The 18935-nt window shown below is 39.1% G+C and overlaps 1 protein-coding gene across 2 annotated transcripts; it reads left to right on the top strand.

Annotated features, from left to right (window-relative positions):
- The first annotated feature begins 1126 nt into the window (after positions 1 to 1126).
- LOC144018688 (leukemia inhibitory factor receptor-like) lies at positions 1127 to 18838 on the top strand. 2 transcript variants are annotated; one of them, XM_077521137.1, is made up of 18 exons: positions 1127 to 1280; positions 7166 to 7307; positions 7399 to 7535; positions 8315 to 8468; positions 8582 to 8857; positions 10093 to 10219; positions 10375 to 10511; positions 11201 to 11343; positions 11444 to 11597; positions 11756 to 11820; positions 12193 to 12430; positions 12677 to 12853; positions 13938 to 14030; positions 14133 to 14282; positions 14395 to 14532; positions 14615 to 14708; positions 14840 to 14906; positions 15898 to 18838. In XM_077521137.1, exons 2-18 carry the CDS (start codon positions 7226 to 7228, stop codon positions 16567 to 16569), a joined length of 2904 nt encoding a protein of 967 aa, XP_077377263.1. In that variant the 5' UTR covers positions 1127 to 1280; positions 7166 to 7225; the 3' UTR covers positions 16570 to 18838. The 2 variants fall into 2 exon arrangements, with proteins under 2 accessions (XP_077377263.1, XP_077377264.1); XM_077521138.1 differs by having other exon boundaries at positions 12680 to 12853.
- The last annotated feature ends 97 nt before the right edge of the window (positions 18839 to 18935 follow it).

Below are 18935 nucleotides of genomic sequence, written 5' to 3' on the forward strand. Positions count from 1 at the left end.
ACAATCGTTATCTTCCTTCCCGAAGTATTGGTGGAAAACAATCAAGAAATTAAAATTAAATTGTCAGAAAATCATCAGATAATTTTGAATTAAGTACCAGATATTAACCGACAGTCACAGAAAGTAATCCTACATAACAATCTTACATATGCATACCGGCATATGGAGATCAGCGCAGTGATTTAAAAACACAACAAAAGTGGATTTTTCATGATTTTGGGGTGTCCCACAACCATTCCACTACATTTGCCCCTGCCCAGATCTCCACATTCAGAACCAAAGCAAGAGTATTTGGTAAAATGACAACTTGGTAAGATGACAATTTTAAAAGTAGTGTTTACTTGAAGGTCTTAGCTAATCATTAATGTGATATCGTCACAAATCTGACTTTGACACAGACAACAGAAAGTGGGCGAAAATATTTTTGCTTCCCAAACTGTCCATCCATCCATTTTCTTGACCGCTTATTCCTCACAAGGGTCGCGGGGGGTGCTGGCGCCTATCTCAGCTGGCTCTGGGCAGTAGGCAGGGGACACCCTGGACTAGTTGCCAACCAATCGCAGGGCACACAGAGACGAACAACCATCCACACTCACAAGCACACCTAGGGACAATTCGGAGCGCCCAATTAACCTGCCATGCATGTCTTTGGAATGTGGGAGGAGACCGGAGTACCCGGAGAAGACCCACGCGGGCACGGGGAGAACATGCAAACTCCACCCAGGAAGGCCCGAGCCTGGACTCGAACCGGAGACCTCAGAACTGGGAAGCGGACGTGCTAACCACTCGGCTACCGTGCCGCCCGCTTCCCAAACTGAAATATATTAATTAATGAGATGTTTCCAAGGGAAATGTTATTATTTAGGTAATTAATTTATTTGCCTATCTCTGAATGCTCTTTCAGTCAAATTTCTTAATAGCAATAGTTGTCAGGTACATCCATGACGGATGTGTGTGTCGCAACACCCCACTTTTTCAACACCCGCATCCTTCCAGGGAACAAGTCGCTTTTCCAGTTGTATGTGAACGCACCGCGACAACGCCCTTTCTTGCGGTCGGTGGTCTTCGTCGACTTCTATTGGTTGGTTCAAGCGCCAATCAAAAACACTGGGTTCCAGTAATCCCAACCCACGCTGTTTCTATCCATTGGGATTGGGTATGACAGACAGCACGGGCCCAAAACTGTAACACATCAAATCCAGAGAAATCACCGCGCCAATTGTTTACTCGCTGGATTACGTGATCCACGACATCATTCAAGATTTGCAGCCACGCAGAAGGTAATTTTCCGTGTCACTAGTGATCTTATAATAACCGTTAAACGATCATTTAATCGGGTATGCTTGTTGTTGGCCTGTTGTTTTTTTCCCCTCCCAAGCATAATTGGCCTCCGTGTTTTCTGTATATAGAGATGGTAAATATTTCAGTCGCTTTCACAACCCTGATATGCTTAATATTTCACGATAATACCAATCCAGAAAAGTGATGCGACTCAAAAGTCATGGTAGACGTCATGACATCTCCGCCTCTGCTGCGGACCACTGGCTAATGCTAATCTTGGTGATGCGATGCAATGCGGACTGCTTTTTCTGTGACCTACTATGGAGGATCAAAAGTTATATATATATATATATATATATATATATATATATATATATATATATATATATATATATATATATATATGTGTGTGTCTATGGATATATTAAATATGTATGTATGTTGAAAAAAAGTTGTTTTTAAAAAAATAAGCAGGTCAATTGTCCCCCTTATAACAATGACTTGACGACAGACAACAAATGCTCTGAATATATAATAGATATGCATGTGGTATGTGTTTGATTGTCACGTACATACTTCTCCATATATTTAATATGGTGCCCAGATGACTAAAATAGTCTAGAAAAAGGTTTCCTGATCTCTTCTTCTAATACAACATTTGTCCATTTAATTATAATATCTGTGTGCGTGTGATTATAGTGTCTTTTTCCTTGTAATATGTACGTATACACACTGTTTGCACTGAACCATTCTGTTTGGTTTTCTTATACTTGACTTAGTGTGTCTTGGTAATGGAAACTCAGAGACGCTAATGACCATTACAGACGGGAGCTCCTGTTACATCACTTCGTGGTTTCTTTCTCTCTACTCACTTGTAGCTTTGTTCATATCGAATGACATGGTAGGTTTATGATGAGGAGGGTGCTTGTTAAACCTTCTCAAAGGAACACGCCACTCATTGCACAAAAGAAAAAAATATATATATATATATGTTTAATGTCCAATATTTGGTAAAGCAGTGTGTATAAAAATAATCCTGCAAAAATAGCCATGGCATTTGATGACCTGGACAAAACATAAGATGGAGTCACAAAATAATAATGACATTAGCTTGGGCAGTGCTGTTTTGAGCATTTTTCAGTAGTCTTGTGTTTAAACATGACAGATATCGTTTGGATTTGTTTCCTGGTGTAAACGGCATTGCCAAATATTGTCATCATGCAGATAGGGCCACTCCTACCATCCCTCCCATGTTTCATATTCTTCCTTCAGGAAAGAATAAAATAAAAACAGCGGTAGTGGGTAGCAAATGTAGCCGACCCGAGCCTCCAAAGGAGACAGTTAAATCGCTTAATGTGGATAAGCTTAATGCCAATTTTGGCTGAATTCACCAAAATTCATGTAACGTTTCTATTCATGTCCACTTCATCCTCTGAAAATATTAGACCAATCACCTCAATATTTTGGATATTATGGAAGTTGTCAAGCCTTTTTCTCTTCATTTGACCTTATAGAGGGAAAAAAATGATGCCATGTATCTTATGAACTACAAACAGTTGTTCTGTGTACATCTATATTCATGCCCACTAATTCATCTGAAAATAGTAAAACAATCGCACCAGTATGTTGGATTTTCTGAATATGAAGTGTTTTCTTATCCACAGAAAATTCTTAGTCACTTGATGTCAGAAAACTGTGCTCAATCTTCACCCAAATGTATGTGTACTTCTCTACTTATGCCCACTTCAACTTACTTCCACTTGAACACTTACTTCCATGATCCAACAACCATGTGCGTGAACACAGACAATTACACAGTGAGCGTGTGATGCAATACAAAATGGGCCACAGTACCTGATGTGAGGCTCCTGGCTCTAAATAACGATGATGCGCCCTTAGTTTTCAAGCCACCTTCTGCTACCCATACACCAACAACCGGAACAAGTGAAACAAATCCATCAGTATCGTGAATCACTTTACCTCGTTTGTTCATGTCCTTTTCAGCACCGTGATGTCTCAAGGATTATGTGAATATGCGTGTCCTAAAGTGGCAGCCATCTTACCTAATGGGAAAAAAAATCCCTAAAAAGTATCATAAAATCATAAAAGGGCCATATAATATGCTCTTTTTTTTTCTTCTTTTTTTTATGCAAAAGATAATTTCACAGAAATCTCACTGGGTTAGTTTTTCTCAAATGAATGAGTGGTGTGTTCCTTTAAATAATTATCAAGTGTTTGTTTTACTGGATTCCTGTTTCCTATGTACAACATGTTGTAGGGTTAAATGCATAAAGAGCTTCAGAGAAGAGGAAGGAAGGAAGGACTGATTGAGTCTAACAGCTTCACACACTGGACTGAATGTCCTCTCGCTAGTGATGTCAGAGCACTGGCATTTTCACACACACTCACACGCACACGCCCACACACACATCAGTGAACCTATTTTGTCCTAAAACATCCGGTCGTTCTCTAGTTCCCATTCAAAGGTCGGGATCAGGATTGTGCCTCATGTTTCAGAATATCAACACATACCCGAAAAAGTTCTTTGTCACTCCCATGTACCCGCAAATTCCTTTATTGTGTTGCACCTCTAAAATGGAAAATGGACTGCTTTTTATGCCAAACTTACTACATTTTTATTTTTATTTCCACTGGTTCCAAACAATGGGCCATCATGGTGACATGAGTCAAACGACGGCCCACGAATGGCCAACATATCCAGATTTGATTTATTCTAGGGCTCGGGAAAGTGTTGTTGCATGGACACGGTCACTATTTTTTAAATTGTAGTGGACTTTTTGTTTATTACTCGGATGTGCCCAGTCTGTTTCTTTTCTGCCCTCTTAACTTCCTATTTTGTCAGCAGAATTTAAGTAATATTATATGTTGTGGAATAATCGCAAGGGGTTGATAATGGATGAAGAATTCACTACTCTTCTGCTTGGCGGGAGAAAGTTTGCGCCATGGCAAAGGCCAACAAATAATCTAGAAGACGGACTTTCTGTTTGAGCACATAGTTAACTTCTGGCTGAACATATGTGATGACGCACGACAACGTAAACATTGATCATAGATAATTTAATATAGTCTACCATCACTATACTGTATGGTATTTGTAGTGGCTATACCCTGATGTTGTCATGACCAGATGTTATGTAAACTCGTGGAAACTTATTTGTCTTGAATTGTATTTTGGAACCAACAATTGGAGTTGGCTGTGTATGTTGTTGTTGTTCCAAAATAAAAGCCTTAATAAAAGCTTAGTCTCCTGAATAGGCTCTTCATTCCCGTTATGCATTATTTCTTATTGTTGTTTAATAATGCAGAAGCTTTTGCCATGCAAGTACTCAATCAATAACATTAAAAATACTCAATTCTAAAAATGTTTGATAGCTGCAACCCTGTTATTCCATAGGACAGACCATCTTTTCATACTTGCAAGATTCAATGTTAAAAAGAAGTCATTGTGCATTCGTCTTTACAGTTGGTGAGCAAATCATAAGTTGACGAGTGCTCAAGATTGGATTGTGTTCACTTTTATCAAAAGCAACTAAATGTATAACTGAAGTGAATGGAATAAGGGATAATGTGCACCTTGTAGTTTTACTTATTTTACTCAAATAAATGGAATTAATATTTAAAAAGTCATTTTTCTAATGGTTCCCTATATGTTGAGTAATTTGTATATTTAAAAAGTGTAAATAAATTTGACCAAGTGAGTTGAAGCTCTCTGAGAGTCCCGGACGGGAATGAAAAGGCTGAAAACCCTTTTAGGTGGTCACAAGGTCTTACTGTTGTCCTGTTTTTTTGTTGTTGTTTTTTTAGAAAAAGACAGGACAAAAAGTCCTTTAAACAAATTTGGTTTCTGAGAAATGTTTGCAGTCCTGCAGTTTACACAGCATTTCGACATATTTTCCCGTAGCTCTGGGGACAAAAAAAGAGAGAGTCCGAGGTGGGAGAGGAAAAAGTCTCACGGCTGGCATACAGATGAAGCGCCCGGCTCGGTTTTTAAGTGCCGACCACGTTCTCGTAATTGCCTCATCTGTGGTCGCATTTATCGCTGCTGGCCTGCAAACAAGTATTGATTTGTACGTGTGTGGCGAGCTTTTAGAGCTATCAGTTTCTTGGGTGTATTTCCCAGAATGTGCTCATTGTCTCGCTTCCAATCACTGGACCTTCATCTCATATGTGGTGGGGGCTGTAAGGCGTATTCTGCTTCAGGATCTTTTTATGGGGGGGGGCACCAAGCTTGCAACCAGTTCAAAAACCATCGTGGTGCTGACACGCATGTGGGCAAACAATGAGTCCAGACAACTGTATTCATGTGGAGCTATGACTTTTTTTTTTTTTTCAAACCTTATACACTGGAAGCACTTCAAATGGAATAAATCACAAGCTCATAATTTTTAGTCAAAGTGTAGGCATGGTGTATGTTGCAATAATGGATTGAATAGTGCCACCTGCGTGTTATCTTTTTGTCATGCGTGTCCAAGCTTGTCCAATTAGGAAACTACAGCACCTGTGCTCCCGATGAACAGAACAAATCCGAGAATTGGTTACATAAACACAGGTTCGTCAAGTTCATGGCTTTAAATATGTCATCCTCGCTAATGCTTTAGCACCAACTTGGTTATCTTCCCTTTTCCAGCTGGACTGTGTAGTGCATTTTAAGCAGTTGTTGACATGACTTCAGCCAAACTGAAATGTGGTGTGATTTACAGTATATGCCTGTATGGGATTCTGGCGAGAAAAATCATGCCTTTTTTTATTTATTTATTTTTTTATTTTATTTTTAGCAGAGGAGTTTTATTTAATATTTTAATGCTGTGAAAGTTTTTTTTTTAATTGTTATTTTTATTTTTTTACTCCTTTGGACGATGCCAATGGAATTTTGGAAGAAAGACTGCTCTGTGACTTTCCATAAGCGGTTGCATGAACGTTTCCCAAAGAAGAAAGGTTTTCTTTATTCAATTTGCACTCACCAACCACATTAGGTACAACTATGCCAGAAGAGCCAGTGCAAGAGATGTTGAAAATTCTGCCTTTACATAATAATACGTTTTGAGTCCCACTGTCAGAAAAGTAAACTTGTTTTGAACATTTTGTTGCTCTCTGGAAGCAAGATATTGGAAGCACCTTGGCATGCTGCTGTGTAGTTATGGTGAATTTCTTATTTAAAAACAACAACAATATGTATGTATCTCTTTGCTTCGTGTTGCAAGCTAAAATTTGAGTCACAAGTGAGCTTCAGTGAAGAGTGAAGTGAAAAAAAATTTGTCAATGGATTTTTCAGCCATTTATTGAACATGTTAGATATAAATTAAAAAAAAAAAAAAGGAGAAGACTCACGAGAGATTCCGAAATTGACATAGGACATACACATAAAATTTTGCTGCGGATGAGCTAAAGGTGCACATATAGGAACACGTTTTCACTCTTTGGTGTTGTTTTTCTTACATTGGGGCTAAGTAGTTGCAATGAAAAGCATATACTGTGAAATGCTGCCATCTTCTGGACTGGAGAGCAACAGTATAACTTGGCACACATTTATTTTCATTATTAGTAAAAGGACATAGACATGCTTAGGGTTGTTTGGCCTTGGTGGAAGTCTGTGCTAAATAATTTTAGATAGAGGGCTTGTTGCGCAAGTGTGCAAATATTGTGACCAGTATATTTTTGTGCTGTGGCTTGGTTTATCCTTCAAGTCGGTACATGCGCTGGTGAAGGGATGGCTCTTCCTGTTAGGACAAGAGAGAGTTGAAGTGCGGGAAGAGCAGGCAGTCGTTTCTCAAAATTCCAGCTCATTCAAGACAAACTATGTAGTGTATATAAATGACTTCACTAAACTAATTGTCCGTATCTGTGTATTTTTATGTTCTCATAGGGTGCTCTGCCAACAGCATGGTGCTACCATAGTGGAACGGCTCACAAACCATCACTCGCCATGCCTCAGTTACAATGCAGCCGCTGGCCTGTCTGGCTCATCTGTTGCCTCCTTTCAGTGGTTCACACTCATGCTCTAAATGGTAAGAATCTTCCATCACATGATTGGGCTGAACTTGTGCAATAAGAGCAAAAGATTCAGGGTTTTGTTGACTTGCTTATTTCTCTCCTCAGACCTGACCATACCCCAGCAGGTAAAACTGGCACCCGATATGAAAACGCAGCAAATATCCATATCCTGGCTGGGGGGCAGCGCCGCGACGTATGATGCCATCATCCTCAGGACGGAACTCAATGAAACAGTCTTCTATGTGAGGGACATTCTCATTTTCTGAATTCTTATTTTGAATTATCTTGCCAGAGTGTCATTCTAGGATGATGTTGCAAGTTAATGGATACCCTACGATTGGTAATCAGTCCAAGATGTACCCTACTGCTCATATTTTTTTTTTTTAACTACGATTTAAGTTGTGTGGACACTACAATAACACTTATGCTTACTGTAACATACTGTATATTAGGGCTGGGTAAAAAAAAAAAAAAAGATATCAAATTGATTTTCCTTTTCAAGCGTGATATTGATTCATAAAAACATGAATTGATTATTTTAAGGCCAATTGTTTTATCTGCCTGTTTTCTTGAAATGTAATATTCACATGAATTTAAAATTATTTTCCCATAGATAGACCTGACTTATTGCACTTTATGACAATTCAGAATCTTTTTAATTTATATTTACAATTATTGAATTAGAATTATGAAAACATTGTCATCTCATCCATCCAGCTGATGTCAATGTTTGTGTAATACTTAAGTGATTGTAACGTGTTATTTTAAATTAAAAAACAAAACAAAACAAAAAAACAAAACAAAACAGTGTCTGCCTCTGCAAAATGTAATTTTTAATTTAATGTTTGTGGATTTTTTTTAATCATGTTCTTAATATTTATGAAGAATTGATGTTCCATAATTAATTAATATCGAACTGAACTCTTGTGAATCAAAATCGAATCGATACCCAGCCCTACTGTGTATATAGTTGAATTTTCTCATTAATTAATGTCAGTAATTTGTTACTATAATGTTTTAGGATTCGCTGCATGCGACTCTAAACCAGACGACCGGTCGGTACGAGTGGAATTGGACTTCAGCAGAACCTCTTGAATGTACCTCCTTGTCTGTCCAAATCCGATCCAGAGAGGGGACGCTGACGAGTGAATGGAGCGAAGCGCAGATCCTCCAAGGTCACTCCGCTTCAATGTTATGTCTCCTCTCTGCTCGAATACACCAAACACGTCTATTTATATCTTTCCGCCCTTGAATGACCCTCTTCCTCTTATTATTTCTCCTTCTTCAGGAAACGATCTGCCCACCAATGAGAAATTCCAGATGTACCCCCAGGATAGAATCGTGCGTGCGGGTCACAGCACCACCTTCTGCTGCATTGTGGCGGAAGGGCGGATCTTCGGTTCGATGCATTACGGCAACGCAGCCGTGAACGCCACGCGGCTGAGTCGGCGGAGTTACAGCGTCACAGTAACTCATCAGGTGCCGTCAAACAGGACAGGGACCAATGTCATCTGCAAGAGCAAGGAAAAAAACAAGCTGTCGGGAGCCGTGGTCTTTGTTGGATGTAAGTTTGCCAAAGTGTAATTGCACATCCACTACAGTAGGTGGCAGTGTTGCTCTTATTGTGAATGTGTGCAAAGATATTATTTCCTCTGTAGAGGTGTACTTGTACAACAATTTTATAGACAAATGACACTATTTATAGTTGCAGCAGAGTTGTGGGTTGCAAAATATCTTCTCTTGGGCAGGGTGTAACAAAAAAATAATTGAGAAGCACTGGGGTCATCAACTGTATATTGTTGTTTCCCAGAAAAAAACAATCATCTCAATGCTTTAATTTTACAAGTATATAAGAGTTGCAAACTAGTTTGTGATTTCAGTGCATGCTGCTTTTACTGAATTTGGTAACTCCCATTATATTTTATATACAATACCTTTAAATACAAACTTTTCCACTTGCTGTTGAATTATGATGACATCACCTGTACCGAGGAGGTAGGTAACGACCAATCATGGCTCAGTTTGCTGACCAAACCCAGAAAACAGGTGAGCCATTAATGGTCGTTACCTACTTCTTTAGCACAGGTGATGTCATCTTCAGTCGACAGCAAGTGGAAACATTTGTTTTTAAAGTGCTGAATTTTACAAGGAAAATAATAAATAATAATAAAGTTCCCAATAATAATAATAAAGTTATCAAATTCTGGACAAAACATTAACTTTTTACTGCTGAAAATGGCTCAATGACTCAAGTATCTCTTTAAAGTTATTTCATACAGCAATGTGAGGATTGCCCGCCATCTTTGTGGAATTTTCTAATTTAAAAAAACAAAAAACAAAAAAAAACATGGAATGAACACTTCAAATGCCTTCAAAATCCGCCATGAGAAAAAAAAATCCATCATTTGAGCTTGTTAAGTCGAATTTTTGGAGCAAATGTCAAGTCATGGTAATTTTGGTAATTTTGACACATTGACATCTTTGAGTTTTGGCCTCGGAAAAAGGGATTCCCCAAGTAGAAGGCGAAAGCGTCGAGGCGAATGCTGAGAAATAATTAAATTAAATAATTCATAATAAAAATAATTAAATAAATAATCTAATTTGAAGGTGTTTTTTTGGCCAGATTTTCTTGCAATATTGCACAAAAACATAGCCAAAAAGGCCTTTTGTTTTCCCAATACAAAAAACTCTGTAACCGATCGTCCAATTATCCATTGGTGCGTTGTGCTCAGGTTAAGGTGGCCATTCCACCCAGACTCAGCATCTTGCCCTGTTTCTATTTTACAATTATTTCCCCAGATCCTCCTCTACTCAGCGATTTTCAGTGCGAGACTCGAGATTTGATGTCGGCCGTGTGCCAGTGGAAAGAAGCGCGAGACACACGATTGTACGGCAGACGGCGAACAATCTACTCGCTGAACAACAGGTACCTTGCATGTGTGTGATATTACAAACATCAAATTTTAAGCAAAGTTCGTCCAGCGAAAAAGAGAACGGTCTAGTTGGTCTCCAAAACGAAACTTGTTTTGTCTCAACTAAATGGCAGTGCTCTGTCCAATATGCTTCATTTTATTTTTGTAGGAAATGTGAGGAGGCCTCCCAGGTAGAAAATTTGAGGACGTGTAGTGCAGTGCAGTGGGAGAGCAACTGGACGCTGGAAGCTGTGAATCCTCTCGGCCGGGACAGTGCGTTGGATTCAGCTGAAATCCGACACAGAGGTGAGTGGCTCAGCCCCACCTCATTGCAAAGCACAGGAATCAATTTTTAACTGTTAACTCATTCACTCCCAGCCATTTTCACTGAAGCAACCCCATTCGCTCACAGCTGTTTTACTGGATTTTGACTGATTTTGCAAGGCCCACAGAATATTGTCTTCTATTGCTATAAAAACATAGAACCTACCAAAAGAAAGATTAGAGTCTCTTGTTTAATCAGGAAAAAAAGTATATTTGTATCCGTTTCCATCTTGCAGCAATTGGCTTTAGAATATAGCTAAGTTTCATCAATGTTCACATTCCTGGTTAAAACACTGACAAAAAGAGCTTGTTGCAACATGGCCCTGGCGAATCTCTTATACTCTGCTGCCACCTGCTGGCCATTTTTAGTAATAACTACCAAAGCCATCTTTTCTCTTATACTCTGCTGCCACCTGCTGGCCATTTTTAGTAATAACTACCAAAGCCACCTTTTCATGTCAGAAGCTGCATCAAAGCCTTCTGTATGCTCTTGCATTAAAAAACAAAACAAAACACAAAAACGTATAAATACGTTTTTGCGAGTGAAGGACAAAGTATTAAAAAAAAACATATTTACACGTTTTTGGGTTTGAATGATTTAAAATTCTAAAGATAAAATGTGTAAATGTATCTAAATTATTATTTTTGTTTTCTCCCATTTGTCATCCCAGTGTACCCGGTGGCACCTGCGAACCTGAGCGCTGTCATCAATGCTTGGAATGCCACCTTGCAGTGGAATTGGGATTATACCAGCTATATTTCCCTGCCGCTTGTCTGCCAGGTGGAGCTCAGGTCACATGGCAGCAAAGCAAAGGTCAGTTATTTCTTTTGCTGCCCATGCAACGGCAACATTGCTTCTTTTCATGTTCAATCATGTGGTCTTACATTTGTTAAAAATGTTTGTACGTGTCCAGCGCACCTTCACAGGGGTCGGTCTGACGACGGTGCGGCTTTTGGAGCTTTATCCCAATGAGGAGTACAACATTAAAGTCCGCTGTGGTGCCCAGCAGAATTTCTGGAAGTGGGGAAACTGGAGCCAACCCATTACTATCAAAACAAATATGGATGGTAAGGATGGATGTATGGTTTGAATACCTTCATTTACTGTACATTCATGTTTCTAAATAAAATAAATGGCCGTTTAACTGTATTTACATTTTTTTGTATGCTAACAATTTTGACTATTAAAGGTGTGAACTTGCTAACCCATCAATTTATCATCACAGTTCCAGATCAGCTCGATGTGTGGATGCTTATCAACAATGACAACTCTGGTCAGATCATTTGGAAGGTGATATTTTTTTTTTTTAATATAAATATAATTTATGCATCATCATTATGTATCGAAATGAGCCACGTTTGCTCCTGAAGGTATGTTGTGCAAAAGTTTGTAGTTTTACAATGAATGCTACCATGATAATTTGCATAAATAATTCAACAAAGTATTAATTTGGGGGTTTGTCATACACATATGTAGCCAACTTATTATTATTATTTTTACTTGTACAAGGTTGTATGATTTAAAAAAAAAAAAAAAAACATTTTGAAATTACATATCGTTTTTGCTTCTTTGTTTACCTGTGCTCTGCACTAGGTAACCAAGTTTCTATCCCATAATCACCTAAAATGGAAAATTAAATCTGTCTTACCTTCCCCTCTTTAGCCTCTAACAGCCCGAGAAAGCCACGGTCCAATCACATCTTACGAAGTGACGCTCTGGAGCCCCAACGAGAACCTGCAGCACACTGAAATGCTTCCTCCTGACACTTTTATGCTGCCAATCAACCTCACACGAATCTCCGCCTTCACCAATGGCAACCAAGTCATGGCTGCTGTCGTTGCCAAGAACGCTGCCGGGGATTCGCTGCCCGCAAGTGTAACTATACCTCTACGTGTCGCAGGTATGTCACAGCTAGGAAGGCCATGTGTGTACAGATTTAAATATTTCATTATACTTAAGCAAGCTAATCAATTACAAGTGATTCTGTCTCACTCTCTAAAAGGTATAGATATATTAAGTGTGCCAAAAATTGACATCATTCGGAACATGAATGCCTGAGGCAAATGACATTAAAAGTACTTCATGTTGAAAAGAGATCTAGCAAAATTCCAACGACATATTCTCATATCCTCACTCATTTTTCTAGTAGAGAGGTGCGAGAGGTTGGTCTATATGGACAGAGGTTTCCCCCTGGCCTGGCAGGATGACACCAACTCCAGCTGCGGTTATGTCATAGAGTGGCACGATGCCCACTGCCAGCAGGACTGCCAGGTGGAGTGGAACAGGGTGGCAACGGGAAGCACAAATACTTCCATTGAGTCAGGTACTTCAAGCTAAATGAGGATGGATTCACTTTGCAAGAGTGAATTTACTTTACTCTTAATGACATTTTACAGTTTTTAGTATTTAAAAAAAAAAAAAAAAAAAAAAACAGCAGCAGACAACTCCAGATTCTAGCCACACTCTAAATTGTCCAGAGGTATGAATGTGACCTGTGCAGCTCAACTGAAAAAAAAGAAGTGTGGGGGTGCACTTGTAAATCATACACCGAAGCAACCTTTCTTTTACAGAAACGTGCTGTTCAAGCCATTAATGGAAACGGACATAGGGATCATACCAACCCAATATTTATAGAATTGAAATCCTTGGAATTTAATGAATTGGTGGAATAAAATTGCTTCAAAATTATATGTAAATCCCATCAAATAACTTGCAAAACAGATTTCAAAAAAGAGAAAGTGAGTACAAATTAAGAGGAATTGATTTTTTTTTAATTGATTTTTTTTTTTTTTTTTTTTACAATCCAGGAGGTTAGTCTGTGGAATTAATTAAAAAAACAAAAACACAATATTGATATGTAGCAATTAACTAAGTTATTGAATGTATGTTGTAATTTTGTAAGTGTAAGTGTACTTTGACCATAGCTGTCATTCATTTTGTGTTAATTAGGGGCAAATATTATAAGTTTGACTCTTTTTTTTTTTTTTTTTTTTTTTTTTGCCCACTTCTCTCTCTCTCTCTCTCTCTCTCTCTCTCTCTCTCTCTCTCTCTACTCTCTCTACTCTCTCTACTCTCTCTCTACTCTCTACTCTCTCTCTCAGAATGAAATAAATAAAAGAAATGAAAGAATGCCATACTTGGAACTGGGGCCTTAGATAAAGTGGAAGACATTTTAAAAACAGTTGAAATCAGTCAGTTTTATCACAAACCAGCGATCATAGAAAAAAAAACACAACGTCAGGAATATCCAACTGGATAGCTGAAATTTATTTTGGCTTCTTCACAGACACAACCTGAGTTGGAATGTGACCTTTGCATTTGATGAAACACTTCTGAAGCTCTTTCATTGTTACATTTGGGGATGTTTACCAGTTTAAACCAATGACAATCTCTTATCCCTTCGTCAGCCAACTTCCAGCCAGGTGTGAAGTACAACATCTCCCTGTTCAGCTGCTCCTCAGAGCTGCTGCAGTGCTGGCAGGGCTACATGCAGGAACTTGGTAAGTAGGACCAACTTTTTTTTTTTTTTTTTTTGCCACCGAAGCATTTCTTTTCAAAATGTCTTTGACTTTCAAACAACCTTCATACCTTCCTCACCCAAGCTCCCTCCGGAGCCGTCTCGCACCTGCTCATCAGTCAGCAGGACTCGGATGTTTTCTTGACGTGGGAAGCCATACCGGCGGCCACCAGGAGAGGATACATCTTGGGCTACAACGTTTACCTCAGAAATGACTCCCAGTTTATGCTACTAGGTACATGCTGGCCTCTTCTAACAGTCTAGCAATGTTTGTGCAGCAACGTTAACGCTATATCCTCTTGTGCTCTTTCTTTCTACCATGTTCCCCATCCCGTTCACCCTTGCAGCCAATCTATCTGGCCAAGGAAACAGGAAGTACACGGTTAAGGGTCTCTCCAAGGGCTCCTATAAATTCACAGTCAAAGCCTACACTTCAGCAGGCGAGGACACAGGCGCCACCACTTCCATCACAGTGGAGCAGTTAGGTATGTATACCCTCTAAATACTTAACATTACACCCTGTGAATATCCTTATGCAGTAATTTCTCCTTTGTCTCTTCCTTGAAGCTGATTGGCTCATCCTGGAAATGCTGGCATCTCTGGGATCTCTCGCATTATTGCTATCCATTGTCACCTTCCTTTGCTATAAGAAACGAAAATGGTGAGTCAGTGCATCTTTTATTTGAGCATGTGACGTGATCAATGTAATGAAGTCATATGAGGTGATGTATTCGCTTTTTATTTTGGCAATACATGCTGCACGACAATATTTTTCGTTTTTTTCCTCATCAGGGTAAAGACGGCCTTCTATCCAGACATACCGCAGCCCAAATTGAATGATGACTGGACCAGGACACAGGTACGTCTCAGTATCCTGTATGTATGACCACAAGTTTGATTACATTGTATTTGTAAGTCAATGTTTTACACATTTTAGATTAATGCACCACCACCAACAGAATAAGTCTTATTCTGTTATATGAATAGCAACAAATCAATACACAGGTTAATGGTACCTTTTTATATCTCGTGGAAGAGTGTTAAATTGTTCAAATGTTTTGTCACTATACTGGCATAGATAGATAAATGTAATCATGATTTACAGACCACTTAAGTAAAACTCTCTGCTCTTTCATGGCACACTGGTGTGCTGTGTTTGTGAATGACTGATCTAAACAAAAGTTCTTAAAGTGGAAGTCAACCACAACATTTTCTCGACAATAATAATGTTCAATGTGTTACCACTAGTCAAAAAAAATCCATTCTGATTAAGGTTGCGTTTGTTGCATACGAGTTAAGTAGCAAAATCCAACTGTTTTTAAACCATCTCAGTGGGGCGGCCATTTTGTCTTTTGCTGTTGCATGAAAATGACATCACAGTTGTTCAAGGCGAAGGTAGGCCTAACGCCCAATCACGGCTCAGCTTATGAACGTCACAAACTCAGAAAATAGGTGAGCTGTGATTAGTCGCTACCTGCTGAGCCTTGAGCAACTGTGATGTCATTTTCAGTTGACAGCAAGTGGCAAAATGGCCGCCCCCTGTGATGGATAAAAACAGGTGGATTTTGCTGCTTAATTCATATTCCACAAATGCAATAATAATCAGAATGCCGTGTATAGACTAGTGAAGGCGCACAGAACATTTTTACAAAAAACATTTTCGGTTGACTGCCCCTTTAAGGAGGTTTTAATTTGTTTGCTATTTTATAGTGGTGTAGAACTGATTTATACTGACTGTAAACTACAATGACAATTTGTAATGCAGTTCTTGTATTAAGTCTATATGTATTTTTTTAAACTATACTTTAACTCTATTCCATCTTTGATCATTATTTGATTGAACCCGACAGGGTCCGCTGGATGTGAGGCCATCGCCCCACAACCTGGTCCATGTTGTAGAAAAGCCCGAATTGGACTCATTGAAAGAAGTGTTGGTGGTCATTCCCGAAGAGGATGAGGAGGAAGAGGATCAGTTGATGGGAGACGAGCCACTCGACACAGATGAGCCGACGTCATTACGCTACTACAACCAAATGGTTGACGAGCGCCCCATAAGGCCACGTTATCCAGACTCTTCGGACTCCTCTTCGTCTTCAATGGACTCCGGGCAAACCGATGTGACTTACACGGGAATCCAAACTTCAGGGTCATGTCTGGTCTTCCACACGGATCAACCGGGTTCGTCTGAGGTCGAAATGGCAGCCGGTGGAGGTGGTTACCGTCCTCAGAGGCAACCTGCAGCGTCAAGCGACAACTCGTGCCCGGTTCCGCCGCCGTCTTCCCACGATCCCCAAGCTGTCTGCTCCGGAGGTTACAAACCGCAACGCTCTTGGAATTTGGACTCGCCCGGGGAGGCTGAGGAGCGGGACTGCTTGGCCCCCTGTTTGGGCTCACCCACTTCAGTGGCTTCCACTCAGTTCCTCCTCCATGACGGCGAGTCAGAGGACGGCGAGGGGAAACGTCCGCTCTCTACTTCCGCGGCAGGCTGGTTCAGCAACCTGCTGTCCTCTGCAAAACCATGATATCCTCTCATGAGAAGCTGCCCGACCAATAAGATGGCCTAGTCCTCTTACACTCATTAGTATTACCAGTGACATGGATCAAACTGCAAAAAGCTTCATTCATCAGGCAAAAAAAGGGTAATATGTCCATTTGATGTAGCAGATTGAAGGCAGGTAAATAATATGATGTTCCAAAAAAAAAAAGAAAAGAAATGACAAGACTGAAGTGTGATCCACTCTATTGTCTAGTGGGCAAGGGGCATTGATTTTCTCATCATGCTGTGTGTGATGTGCTGATGATGTCTATCTACCATGACGCATCATGGTATCGTATTAAATGTAAAGCAAAAAATGAGTAGTCTATATATTAAATGATAACATTGGACATGACACCTTTAAAAAAAAAAAAAAAAGAGAGAGAGAGAGACAGCTATTTGAGGGAAAACGGTGCACCTATTGGCTTTCGTCATGACTGTGGGCATTCAGCACTAACGCGTTCCAATGTTGCAGCTTTTAGTTTGTTTTACTCGTAATGTGAATTTAAAAATCCAAAAGCATGAAAGTGATTTTCAAACCAAACATTTCCATAAGCATTTGTTGAAACACTACAAAAGTTAGTTTTTTTTGTTTGTTTTTTTTATGTTAAGTATGAGTGGAACATGCCTGTTATTTGTCTTTTGAGTAGCCCTCTCATGAGATGATGTCCGATGCACTTTTAATGAGTCATTATTCTACACACAATCAGAAGGTGATTTATTTTACGCTCTGTAATTGTCTGGATGTTGACACTGGTGATATAAGCTAGAACGTATTCAATTTCATGTACTGAACAAATGCTATCATGTTACTTTTGTTTACATTTCTCTTGTTTAATCGGTAGGGTTTTTGTAAATATTTTACAGGCCAGTTTTTTTTTCTTTTTTTTTCTTAAATATATATGTACCGTATCTGCAAGTATAATTAATATCACATACTTGCTAGTTAGCGGCTTTCCATGCAAATATTGAAACTGAACATTGAGAATCAACCATTTTAATGAATAATCGTAATGCTTCCAGTCACTTGCACCATGTCACCTTTCACGGACTGCCTTGCTACTCAAATCAAATGTTATGCATTATGGAAAACGACAGTAGCTCAGAACAGATGAAAAATGTATGAGACGCCAATGATCCCTGTTACAGCATATTGTTGTTTTTAAAATGAATTTGCTTTTATTTTACTTTGGAGAGATTTGCCGTGTCCATATTCCTGTCAAGTTATACCGTTCCTCAAATTGTGTCGTGCTTCAATTATCCGTTGATAATCATTTGCATACACATATGATAGGACATTTATGCTAATTTCACTCAAGTTTCTCAGTGCCTACAGCATACAAGCTTTAAGTAAAACTACTGTGACAGGAATAACGTGGGTGGAACTGGATGACTTTGCTTGTCAACTTCTCAGGCAGTCCTTTTTTGACTACTGAGGAAAATGTCTTCATTTAGCAATGCTGTTCTTGTGTTACAAGAAATATCGATTGACTGGATTCAATCCAAAAGCTACAGTGGATGGTCAAATGACTATCCAAGCCGATATGAGATCATATGAAACAGAGGATATAGTTTTGAGAATTTAAACATGGCTGCACATTGTTTTCACATTTTAAAGCCTGCATTTCCAATAAGGCAGGGTATGTTACTAGATTTTATTTGTGGCAAGATAACGTTTTATACTAAACCATGTGGTGTACATGTATCCTTTTGCTCTCTTAGATAGGAAATATTGTTTACAATTAGATCTGAATGTTTGTTGTTAGTAATATTGTGATTGTCTTTCAATGATCGCTTAGTCTGCTTTCACAGCATGTGTGTCGAATTGCTGCGATACGCTGATGTGCTCTCGAGTAAAGCAGCAAACTGCTTGTGTAAATAACACCAGGGTACGCTTGCTGCTACGTCTTTCCTGATTTGTAAATGCATGGTGTATAAGCAAACACAACAAAATCACGATACCTTATACGGTTTGAGCTCCCATGGCTTTAAGCACTAACAGTGACTAATGCTGTGCATGATTTTTATGACTAAATGTGCATCTATAAATGCTCACATTATTAAAATGCTTTAAGTTCTATGATCTTTCAGAGAATATTACTCCCATGTTTGTAATTCCTGGTGATTAGGAGGGAGAATAAAAAGGATAGATTATGAAAATGTGGAAGTCCCCCCAACCACCCCCAACAATACTTTATGTTAACATCAAGCTGAAATGTTACTCATGTAAAAATAATAAAAATAATAAGAATAATTTGTCTGGCTACATTCATGTTATTCCCTCATGTATTAATTGGTTGTTGAGAAAACATGTTGCATAGCCTCAAACAATGGTTGCAAAAACTAAAAATA

This window comes from Festucalex cinctus, chromosome 5 (assembly GCF_051991245.1).
Source record: "Festucalex cinctus isolate MCC-2025b chromosome 5, RoL_Fcin_1.0, whole genome shotgun sequence".
NCBI classification, from domain to species: domain Eukaryota; kingdom Metazoa; phylum Chordata; class Actinopteri; order Syngnathiformes; family Syngnathidae; genus Festucalex; species Festucalex cinctus.